Source organism: Melanotaenia boesemani, chromosome 22 (assembly GCF_017639745.1).
Source record: "Melanotaenia boesemani isolate fMelBoe1 chromosome 22, fMelBoe1.pri, whole genome shotgun sequence".
Classification (NCBI taxonomy): domain Eukaryota; kingdom Metazoa; phylum Chordata; class Actinopteri; order Atheriniformes; family Melanotaeniidae; genus Melanotaenia; species Melanotaenia boesemani.
In genome coordinates, this window is record NC_055703.1 from 3,768,546 (window position 1) to 3,781,290 (window position 12,745).

Genomic DNA, 12,745 nt, shown 5'->3' on the forward strand with positions numbered 1-12,745 from the left:
AGGCCATGATGAGAACCTGATGAAGAGGAGGACATGATGATAACCTGATGAAGAGGAGGACATGATGAGAACCTGATGAAGCGGAGGACATGGGAATAACCTGATGAAGAGGAGGACATGATTAGAACCTGATGAAGAGGAGGACATAATGAGAACCTGATAAAGAGGAGGACGTGATTAGAACCTGATGAAGAAGAGGACATAGTGAGAACCTGATGGTGAGGAGGTCATGGGAATAACCTGATGACGAAGAGGACATGATGAGAACCTGATGAAGAGGAGGTCATGGGAATAACCAGATGAAGAGGGAGACATGATTAGAACCTGATGAAGAGGAGGACATGGGGATAATCTGATGAAGAGGATGACATAATTAGAACCTGATGAAGAGGAGGACCTGATGAGAACCTGATGAAGAGGAGGACATGATGATAACCTGATGAAGAGGAGGACATGGGGATAACCTGATGAAGAGGAGGACATGGGAATAACCTGATGAAGAGGAGGACATAATGAGAACCTGATGAAGAGGAGGACATGATGAGAACCTGATGAAGAGGAGGACATGGGAATAACCTGATAAAGAGGAGGACATGATTAGAACCTGATGAAGAGGAGGACATAGTGAGAACCTGATGGTGAGGAGGTCATGGGAATAACCTGATGAAGAAGAGGACCTGATGAGAACCTGATGAAGAGGAGGTCATGGGAATAACCAGATGAAGAGGAGGACCTGATGAGAACCTGATGAAGAGGAGGTCATGGGAATAACCAGATGAAGAGGAGGACCTGATGAGAACCTGATGAAGAGGAGGACCTGATGAGAACCTGATGAAGAGGAGGTCATGGGAATAACCTGATGAAGAGGAGGATCTGATGAGAACCTGATGAAGAGGAGGACATGGGGATAACCTGATAAAGAGGTGGACATAATTAGAACCTGATGAAGAGGAGGACATGATGAGAACCTGATGAAGAGGAGGACATGGGGATAACCTGATGAAGAGGAGGACATGGGGATAACATGATGAAGAGGAGGACATGGGGATAACCTGATGAAGAGGAGGACATAATGAGAACCTGATGAAGAGGAGGACATGATGAGAACCTGATGAAGAGGAGGACCTGATGAGAACCTGATGAAGAGGAGGACCTGATGAGAACCTGATGAAGAGGAGGTCATGGGAATAACCTGATGAAGAGGAGGACCTGATGAGAACCAGATGAAGAGGAGGACCTGATGAGAACCTGATGAAGAGGAGGTCATGGGAATAACCTGATGAAGAGGAGGACCTGATGAGAACCTGATGAAGAAGAGGTCATGGGAATAACCAGATGAAGAGGAGGACCTGATGAGAACCTGATGAAGAGGAGGTCATGGGAATAACCTGATGAAGAGGAGGACCTGATAAGAACCTGATGAAGAGGAGAACCTGATGAGAACCTGATGAAGAGGAGAACCTGATGAGAACCTGATGAAGAGGAGGTCATGGGAATAACCTGATGAAGAGGAAGACCTGATGAGAACCTGATGAAGAAGAGGTCATGGGAATAACCAGAGGAAGAGGAGGACCTGATGAGAACCTGATGAAGAGGAGGTCATGGGAATAACCTGATGAAGAGGAGGACCTGATAAGAACCTGATGAAGAGGAGAACCTGATGAGAACCTGATGAAGAGGAGGTCATGGGAATAACCTGATGAAGAGGAGGACCTGATGAGAACCTGATGAAGAAGAGGTCATGGGAATAACCAGATGAAGAGGAGGACCTGATGAGAACCTGATGAAGAGGAGGTCATGGGAATAACCTGATGAAGAGGAGGACCTGATGAGAACCTGATGAAGAGGAGAACCTGATGAGAACCTGATGAAGAGGAGAACCTGATGAGAACCTGATGAAGAAGAGGGCATGGGAATAACCATAAGAGGAGGACCTGATGAGAACCTGATGAAGAGGAGGACATGGGAATAACCTGATGAAGAGGAGGACATGATTAGAACCTGATGAAGAGGAGGACATAATGAGAACCTGATAAAGAGGAGGACGTGATTAGAACCTGATGAAGAGGAGGACATAGTGAGAACCTGATGGTGAGGAGGTCATGGGAATAACCTGATGACGAAGAGGACATGATGAGAACCTGATGAAGAGGAGGTCATGGGAATAACCAGATGAAGAGGGAGACATGATTAGAACCTGATGAAGAGGAGGACATGGGGATAATCTGATGAAGAGGATGACATAATTAGAACCTGATGAAGAGGAGGACCTGATGAGAACCTGATGAAGAGGAGGACATGATGATAACCTGATGAAGAGGAGGACATGATGATAACCTGATGAAGAGGAGGACATGGGAATAACCTGATGAAGAGGAGGACATAATGAGAACCTGATGAAGAGGAGGACATGATGAGAACCTGATGAAGAGGAGGACATGGGAATAACCTGATAAAGAGGAGGACATGATTAGAACCTGATGAAGAGGAGGACATAGTGAGAACCTGATGGTGAGGAGGTCATGGGAATAACCTGATGAAGAAGAGGACCTGATGAGAACCTGATGAAGAGGAGGTCATGGGAATAACCTGATGAAGAGGAGGATCTGATGAGAACCTGATGAAGAGGAGGACCTGATGAGAACCTGATGAAGAGGAGGTCATGGGAATAACCAGATGAAGAGGAGGACATGATGAGAACCTGATGAAGAGGAGGTCATGGGAATAACCTGATGAAGAGGAGGACCTGATAAGAACCTGATGAAGAGGAGGACCTGATGAGAACCTGATGAAGAGGAGGTCATGATGATAACCTGATGAAGAGGAGGACATGATGAGAACCTGATGAAGAGGAGGACCTGATGAGAACCTGATGAAGAGGAGGTCATGGGAATAACCTGATGAAGAGGAGGACCTGATGAGAACCAGATGAAGAGGAAGACATGATGAGAACCTGATGAAGAGGAGGTCATGGGAATAACCAGATGAAGAGGAGGACATGATGAGAACCTGATGAAGAGGAGGTCATGGGAATAACCTGATGAAGAGGAGGACCTGATAAGAACCTGATGAAGAGGAGGACCTGATGAGAACCTGATGAAGAGGAGGTCATGATGATAACCTGATGAAGAGGAGGACATGATGAGAACCTGATGAAGAGGAGGACCTGATGAGAACCTGATGAAGAGGAGGACCTGATGAGAACCTGATGAAGAGGAGGACATGGGGATAACCTGATGAAGAGGTGGACATAATGAGAACCTGATGAAGAGGAGGACATGATGAGAACCTGATGAAGAGGAGGACATAATTAGAACCTGATGAAGAGGAGGACCTGATGAGAACCTGATGAAGAGGAGGACATGATGATAACCTGATGAAGAGGAGGACATGATGATAACCTGATGAAGAGGAGGACATGGGAATAACCTGATGAAGAGGAGGACATAATGAGAACCTGATGAAGAGGAGGACATGATGAGAACCTGATGAAGAGGAGGACATGGGAATAACCTGATAAAGAGGAGGACATGATTAGAACCTGATGAAGAGGAGGACATAGTGAGAACCTGATGGTGAGGAGGTCATGGGAATAACCTGATGAAGAAGAGGACCTGATGAGAACCTGATGAAGAGGAGGTCATGGGAATAACCTGATGAAGAGGAGGATCTGATGAGAACCTGATGAAGAGGAGGACCTGATGAGAACCTGATGAAGAGGAGGTCATGGGAATAACCAGATGAAGAGGAGGACATGATGAGAACCTGATGAAGAGGAGGTCATGGGAATAACCTGATGAAGAGGAGGACCTGATAAGAACCTGATGAAGAGGAGGACCTGATGAGAACCTGATGAAGAGGAGGTCATGATGATAACCTGATGAAGAGGAGGACATGATGAGAACCTGATGAAGAGGAGGACCTGATGAGAACCTGATGAAGAGGAGGACCTGATGAGAACCTGATGAAGAGGAGGACCTGATGAGAACCTGATGAAGAGGAGGTCATGGGAATAACCTGATGAAGAGGAGGATCTGATGAGAACCTGATGAAGAGGAGGACCTGATGAGAACCTGATGAAGAGGAGGTCATGGGAATAACCAGATGAAGAGGAGGACATGATGAGAACCTGATGAAGAGGAGGTCATGGGAATAACCTGATGAAGAGGAGGACCTGATAAGAACCTGATGAAGAGGAGGACCTGATGAGAACCTGATGAAGAGGAGGTCATGATGATAACCTGATGAAGAGGAGGACATGATGAGAACTTGATGAAGAGGAGGACCTGATGAGAACCTGATGAAGAGGAGGACCTGATGAGAACCTGATGAAGAGGAGGTCATGGGAATAACCTGATGAAGAGGAGGACCTGATGAGAACCAAATGAAGAGGAGGACCTGATGAGAACCTGATGAAGAGGAGGTCATGGGAATAACCTGATGAAGAGGAGGACCTGATGAGAACCTGATGAAGAGGAGAACCTGATGAGAACCTGATGAAGAAGAGGTCATGGGAATAACCAGATGAAGAGGAGGACCTGATGAGAACCTGATGAAGAGGAGGTCATGGGAATAACCTGATGAAGAGGAGGACCTGATAAGAACCTGATGAAGAGGAGAACCTGATGAGAACCTGATGAAGAGAAGAACCTGATGAGAACCTGATGAAGAGGAGGTCATGGGAATAACCTGATGAAGAGGAGGACCTGATGAGAACCTGATGAAGAAGAGGTCATGGGAATAACCAGATGAAGAGGAGGACCTGATGAGAACCTGATGAAGAGGAGGTCATGGGAATAACCTGATGAAGAGGAGGACCTGATAAGAACCTGATGAAGAGGAGAACCTGATGAGAACCTGATGAAGAGGAGGTCATGGGAATAACCTGATGAAGAGGAGGACCTGATGAGAACCTGATGAAGAAGAGGTCATGGGAATAACCAGATGAAGAGGAGGACCTGATGAGAACCTGATGAAGAGGAGGTCATGGGAATAACCTGATGAAGAGGAGGACCTGATGAGAACCTGATGAAGAGGAGAACCTGATGAGAACCTGATGAAGAGGAGAACCTGATGAGAACCTGATGAAGAAGAGGGCATGGGAATAACCATAAGAGGAGGACCTGATGAGAACCTGATGAAGAGGAGGACATGGGAATAACCTGATGAAGAGGAGGACATGGGAATAACCTGATGAAGAGGAGGACATGATTAGAACCTGATGAAGAGGAGGACATAATGAGAACCTGATAAAGAGGAGGACGTGATTAGAACCTGATGAAGAGGAGGACATAGTGAGAACCTGATGGTGAGGAGGTCATGGGAATAACCTGATGACGAAGAGGACATGATGAGAACCTGATGAAGAGGAGGTCATGGGAATAACCAGATGAAGAGGGAGACATGATTAGAACCTGATGAAGAGGAGGACATGGGGATAATCTGATGAAGAGGATGACATAATTAGAACCTGATGAAGAGGAGGACCTGATGAGAACCTGATGAAGAGGAGGACATGATGATAACCTGATGAAGAGGAGGACATGATGATAACCTGATGAAGAGGAGGACATGGGAATAACCTGATGAAGAGGAGGACATAATGAGAACCTGATGAAGAGGAGGACATGATGAGAACCTGATGAAGAGGAGGACATGGGAATAACCTGATAAAGAGGAGGACATGATTAGAACCTGATGAAGAGGAGGACATAGTGAGAACCTGATGGTGAGGAGGTCATGGGAATAACCTGATGAAGAAGAGGACCTGATGAGAACCTGATGAAGAGGAGGTCATGGGAATAACCTGATGAAGAGGAGGATCTGATGAGAACCTGATGAAGAGGAGGACCTGATGAGAACCTGATGAAGAGGAGGTCATGGGAATAACCAGATGAAGAGGAGGACATGATGAGAACCTGATGAAGAGGAGGTCATGGGAATAACCTGATGAAGAGGAGGACCTGATAAGAACCTGATGAAGAGGAGGACCTGATGAGAACCTGATGAAGAGGAGGTCATGATGATAACCTGATGAAGAGGAGGACATGATGAGAACCTGATGAAGAGGAGGACATGATGAGAACCTGATGAAGAGGAGGACCTGATGAGAACCTGATGAAGAGGAGGTCATGGGAATAACCTGATGAAGAGGAGGACCTGATGAGAACCAGATGAAGAGGAGGACCTGATGAGAACCTGATGAAGAGGAGGTCATGGGAATAACCTGATGAAGAGGAGGACCTGATGAGAACCTGATGAAGAGGAGGTCATGATGATAACCTGATGAAGAGGAGGACCTGATGAGAACCTGATGAAGAGGAGGACCTGATGAGAACCTGATGAAGAGGAGGTCATGGGAATAACCTGATGAAGAGGAGGACCTGATGAGAACCAGATGAAGAGGAGGACCTGATGAGAACCTGATGAAGAGGAGGTCATGGGAATAACCTGATGAAGAGGAGGACCTGATGAGAACCTGATGAAGAGGAGAACCTGATGAGAACCTGATGAAGAGGAGAACCTGATGAGAACCTGATGAAGAAGAGGTCATGGGAATAACCAGATGAAGAGGAGGACCTGATGAGAACCTGATGAAGAGGAGGTCATGGGAATAACCTGATGAAGAGGAGGACCTGATAAGAACCTGATGAAGAGGAGAACCTGATGAGAACCTGATGAAGAGGAGACCCTGATGAGAACCTGATGAAGAGGAGGTCATGGGAATAACCTGATGAAGAGGAGGACCTGATGAGAACCTGATGAAGAAGAGGTCATGGGAATAACCAGATGAAGAGGAGGACCTGATGAGAACCTGATGAAGAGGAGGTCATGGGAATAACCTGATGAAGAGGAGGACCTGATGAGAACCTGATGAAGAGGAGAACCTGATGAGAACCCGATGAAGAGGAGACCCTGATGAGAACCTGATGAAGAGGAGGTCATGGGAATAACCTGATGAAGAGGAGGACCTGATGAGAACCTGATGAAGAAGAGGTCATGGGAATAACCAGATGAAGAGGAGGACCTGATGAGAACCTGATGAAGAGGAGGTCATGGGAATAACCTGATGAAGAGGAGGACCTGATGAGAACCTGATGAAGAGGAGAACCTGATGAGAACCTGATGAAGAAGAGGTCATGGGAATAACCAGATGAAGAGGAGGACCTGATGAGAACCTGATGAAGAGGAGGTCATGGGAATAACCTGATGAAGAGGAGGACCTGATGAGAACCTGATGAAGAGGAGAACCTGATGAGAACCTGATGAAGAGGAGAACCTGATAAGAACCTGATGAAGAAGAGGTCATGGGAATAACCAGATGAAGAGGAGGACCTGATGAGAACCTGATGAAGAGGAGGTCATGGGAATAACCTGATGAAGAGGAGGACCTGATAAGAACCTGATGAAGAGGAGAACCTGATGAGAACCTGATGAAGAGGAGAACCTGATGAGAACCTGATGAAGAGGAGTTCATGGGAATAACCTGATGAAGAGGAGGACCTGATGAGAACCTGATGAAGAAGAGGTCATGGGAATAACCAGATGAAGAGGAGGACCTGATGAGAACCTGATGAAGAGGAGGTCATGGGAATAACCTGATGAAGAGGAGGACCTGATGAGAACCTGATGAAGAGGAGAACCTGATGAGAACCTGATGAAGAGGAGAACCTGATGAGAACCTGATGAAGAAGAGGTCATGGGAATAACCATAAGAGGAGGACCTGATGAGAACCTGATGAAGAGGAGGTCATGGGAATAACCTGATGAAGAGGAGGACCTGATAAGAACCTGATGAAGAGGAGAACCTGATGAGAACCTGATGAAGAGGAGAACCTGATGAGAACCTGATGAAGTGCTACTTCTCTTGCAGACTTTCAGCTTTGTTTCGGTGCTTTGATGCAGGGCTGAATCAGGGCGTCCAATGAGCTGCAGGAATCCCCGGGGCCCCGCCCACATCCCTGCGAGTTGTATTTATAATAGTGCAGCAACAGCTTTTTGACAGTTCCATATGCTGCACGTGAAGAAGCTGAACTCCACCTGATGGCTATAGCTTCACCCTGACTGGAAGTCGTTCTGTCTGATATTCAAAACTGCACCTAATTATTAATTAAATATTTATTTTAATTATTATCAAACTGACTGATAATGACGGAGGAGAGGAGCGTGACGGAGGGGGAGGCAGCCGATTCGGAAGAGATGTCCGCGGAGGAGACGAAGGAGAACGGGGACTGCAAAGTGTCGCAGAAAACTGAGGGGGAACCGGAGTTCGTCCACCCGGAGGGCGGCTGGGGCTGGGTGGTCATGCTGGCCTCAATGTGGTGTAACGGCTCGGTGTTCGGGATCCAGAACGCCTTCGGTATTCTCTTCCTCTACCTGCTCCGGGAGTTCGGTTCTGAGAAGGATGAGGACCTCCAGTTCAAGACATGTGAGTACTGTCCCTGCAGGGCACGGGGAGCTGAACTTCAGATAAGCTGGCTCTGTCAGTAAAACTCTTCCGCAGAGCGACTTCACTTCTAGTAAGTCAGCAGGAAATCTGATATGAGGTTTCCTGGAGAAGAAGGAGGGAGCAGCAGCCAGGCTGGGGGTATGAGCAGTGGGTCTGAAGGTGTGAGCTGGTGGCTGTCAAGTAATGTTAATATGGTAAATAAAAAAATAAAAAAATGTATAACTTATATATAAACCAAGATGTCAGCACCAGGGAGGGAGATTTTCTGTTTTGTTTTGTTTTTTTTTGTTTTGTTTTTTTTTTGTTTTTGTTTGTAATTCCTGGTGCTGGAGGATGGACAATGTTTGGGAAACGCTCCATCTTTTTCCTTCTGTTGTAGACATGTAGATTCTGGTCAGGGAGCAGGAAAAGGTCACACAAGGAAAAGTGTGTGCAGACGATGGATTAAGCCCATGAATAATGGTTGTAGCTGTAAACACCTGTCCCTATGAACATAAGAACAGGAGGGCTGTCTGACTCCTGGACGCCTGCCTTTTCTGATCTGTTATTAATGTGTTGTACCATTTGAAGCACTTTGGTGAACTGAAGTTGTTTTAAATGTGATATATATATATATATATATATATATATATATATATATATATATTTGTTCTGTAAATATGAACAACTTCTGCCTATAATGGAGCAGATGTTCCCAAACTGACACAAAAATGTATTATGGGATGAGTAATATATGCATGGAGCACATTAATACCTGGAGTGCAAAAACATATCCAAAATCTCTAAACCTGGATCAATCATGGATCCAGTAATCGTCTTTCTTATGTTCTTCCTTAATTTTTCTTTGTTCTAACAAAGATAAACATCTAAAGTGTGGTTCAATCTATTTCTGTTTTCATTTAAATGTCTGATTTCAATTAGTAAGAAAACTAGTTTTTTTTCTGATATGAATGGAGGTGATTATGTGATATCATATACTGACCTATGGATCCCGAATCAAATCCAGTCCAAATCATATCGTGGTAGAATTTGCTATATAAACAGACATTGACTTGTTATCCACTGAATCGATATGATATTAAATCTTGATGAAATTTGTGGTTTACAGTTTGTTTGCTTTAATTTCCCATGAGGAGAAAATGTGTCATGGCTGGCTGGATCTTGGAATCCCCCAGATTAGAGATTCACTTTTAAATTCTGGAAGTAATAGTTTTAATCAAACTCTTAAATTTAATAAATGGAACTTGGTAAAATGTTCTGTTATTTTTCTAAGCACAACCTCTTGAAGACAAAAACCCACAAAAATATAAACCTACTAAATAAAAACCCTACTAAATAAAAAGAATTCAACATTTGAAGTTCACCTGGATTTAATATCAATATTTTTCAAGTAAGTTGGTGTCTGGATGGTATCTCAGCAGAAATGGCACATGTTGTGCTTTTAGAGTTCATGTGCGGCCTATTATGTAATCACTCAGGATACTTTGGACCTGGTATCTTTACTTGGTCTTCGCATAATCTTGACTGTTTCTCAAGCTGAAGTTTAGCTGGTCCAATGAGTCCAAACCTGTTTTTTAATCTGTGTTCAAAATGGAGTCCAGTCAGATCCACACTAAGGATGAGTGGACCGTCATGGTCTCCAGTTCGGCCAAAGCCTTCTGCAGTGCTGTTGAAACCTTTTCAGTGATAAACAACTGTAGGAAGTGTTTTGTTATATTTGCAGCTCAAAGTTGGAGGTCAGAGGCACAAATGTCAGACTTTTAGATGTGTGTTTGCCAGGACCAGTCCCCTGGTGACACAGTAATATAGAGCTGAGTGTCATCAACATAATATTTGGTTTGTTTCCATGATCTGAGCTACTGGGATCATGTAGACGCTGAAAAATAGGGGGCCCAACATGGAGCCTTGGGGAATTCCACAAGTCATCTCGGAGTAGATCTATACCACTATCTGTGTTTACATGGACGTCATTCAACACTGACAAGGACAGTTTCAGAGTTGTGATGTGGTCCAAATCCTGACTGAAAGAAAATAACTAGTGAGTGCCAAGAACTTATAAAGCTGTTGTAAAATTATTTGACTTAAAAAGATGGGAATTGAAAATTGAGCCCCTATAACTCAGGCATGCATTCATATAAAAAACTTAAAGTTTAAACAGGTCATGAAACATAAAACCTTTATGGTCTAAAAGGGCATTTTGATATATTTTACGGTCATGACTTAAACACAGCTTAAGTTTCACGTAAAATCAGAAATAACCACCAGAACAACTCCACGTTGATGTGGGACGTCACACACTAAATGTAGCCCTGAAAATGATTCTGAAACTATTTCTGAAACAAACTTCTTTCAAGCCCAGAGTTTATACTTTAATTAAGAAAATTAAATATCAACCTATATGAATTTTTCTGGGATTTCATCCAATGTAGCCATCATTGTAACGGGTCTTACGGTCTGAATTCGCCTCAGAATGCTGTGGTCCCCCACGCCTGTCTCTTTTCACTTCCATTTGAATTTTTCTCAGATTGTCTCCTCAACTCAGTAGTTGAGGAGTTCATTTAACTTGTCATAAAAACCAAACAGAAAACAGTAGAAAAATAAAAATAGCATCTGTGTGATGGCCACACCCTTCTGCCGCTCAAGGTCCAATATTTTTTCCAATGCAACGTTTCATTTGCAAAGAGCAACTGCTTGTTTGAGGGGTGCAGTGACCCATAAATCAACTGAATGCTCTGAAAGCTTTTGAGTGATTGTGCTGGCAGTCTCTGTCATCAAAGCAACATTAATGATCAGGCTCTGTCATAATAACAACAGAACATTACACTATAGCTGCTTTCTGACATTTTCCATCATGGCTGCCCCCATATTGCATATTTTATGCAGTTATATGTATATATCTGTGAGCACAGTTGCATTGGCACCCATCAAAGTTTTGAATTAAATCGCTTCACCCATTATATGTTAAAGCTTAGTTATGGAAGTTCTGAGAAGATTTTCTAATAGGTGTGTTTTTAGAAAGATCCTGTCAATATATTTACACAATATTTGTTCTACTTTTCAACTGAAGACAAAGAAGAAACTGATCTTTCTTCTAATGTAATCTCTGTGGGATCTGCATCATTTCCAGCGATCATGCAGCTGTTCTCCCCACTCATCAAAACCCCTCCAGGCTGCCTCCAAGAAACCATCAGGGTTTATTTTATTCTTACTGTTCGTGTTTCACAATCTACACATTTGTTTTTGAAAGTCTGTCAGAATTAATTTTCCTTAAATCTTAGAAGTAAAGCTACAAACCAAGTTAACCACTATGATCCAGAACCATGGCAGCATCCCAGTTGTAGGTTATTTTTGTCTGAGTCTCGGGATGTGAAGTAAATTAATAAGAAAGCATTTCCTGCCGTACTTCAGTTTTCCTGCTTCTTGATGTAAACACGTTGATTTGTGTGTTTTCCTGAATGTGTTTAATAGTTCTCGGAAAGAACATGAAGTACCACTTCCAGCCAAGACGTCCATCCTCTACAGCAGGTCTTCCTGTACACCAGTGTTCAAGTGCCTTTGTTCCAGTTTGACATCACTTTCAATCAACAGATTGTTTTTCATTATTTACTTTACATCCAAACTTCCTCCCAAAATGAATTCAGATTATTTCAATGTCTTTCTTTGCTGTTCGGTTCTGTTACTGACAGAATCCGAAGAGAAAACTATTAATGTGAAGTGAATGAGGGTGTACGGGACAGATCTGCAGCTCACTCTGCTTTTGTTATGGGGACTTCCTCATACAGAAATACTCCAATGATGTTTATATATATATCATTAAGATGTAAGAAACGATTTAAGAGAACCTTCAACTTGTTGGTTCATCATCTCTGTGAGGTTTGAGCTGGAGAAGCTGAAATATTCCAGATTTGAATCCCTTGCATCAGTGAGAAAGCTGATCAGCATGTATAAACATCACATCTGGTCCGGTGGTAACCCAGCAGAAGGAGTCCTGGGTGAGATTTACCAATCTTTTAACTCGCCATTGATTTATTTGATTGATTTTAGCTGATTTTTCAGTGGTCAAACATTAATTTGTCCGGACTTGTGTAGGTTTTAGACTGTTCATTGGGCAAAACAAGCAGTTTGAAGAAGCCAAACTCAGCTTTGGAAACATGCAACTTTTTCCCTTTTGCACATCAGTGAATGAAAAAAATAAAACTTATTGGGAAAAAAACTGTGACTGCAGCAACAACAATCTTCCTACATGTAAGCAGGGCTTGAAATTCATTTTTCAGAATGGTGGTGGGAGGGATTCCC

General features: G+C 43.7%; 1 protein-coding gene across 1 annotated transcript in view; it reads left to right on the top strand.

Annotated features, from left to right (window-relative positions):
• The first annotated feature begins 7,990 nt into the window (after positions 1-7,990).
• The window catches only part of slc16a10 (solute carrier family 16 member 10), a 32,688-nt gene continuing 27,933 nt past the window's right edge, over positions 7,991-12,745 (top strand). Inside the window, exon 1 of the mRNA XM_041975860.1 lies at positions 7,991-8,428. Within this exon, the coding sequence (XP_041831794.1) occupies positions 8,149-8,428 (280 nt within the window). The 5' untranslated portion in view covers positions 7,991-8,148. The remainder of the gene's footprint in view (positions 8,429-12,745) is intronic.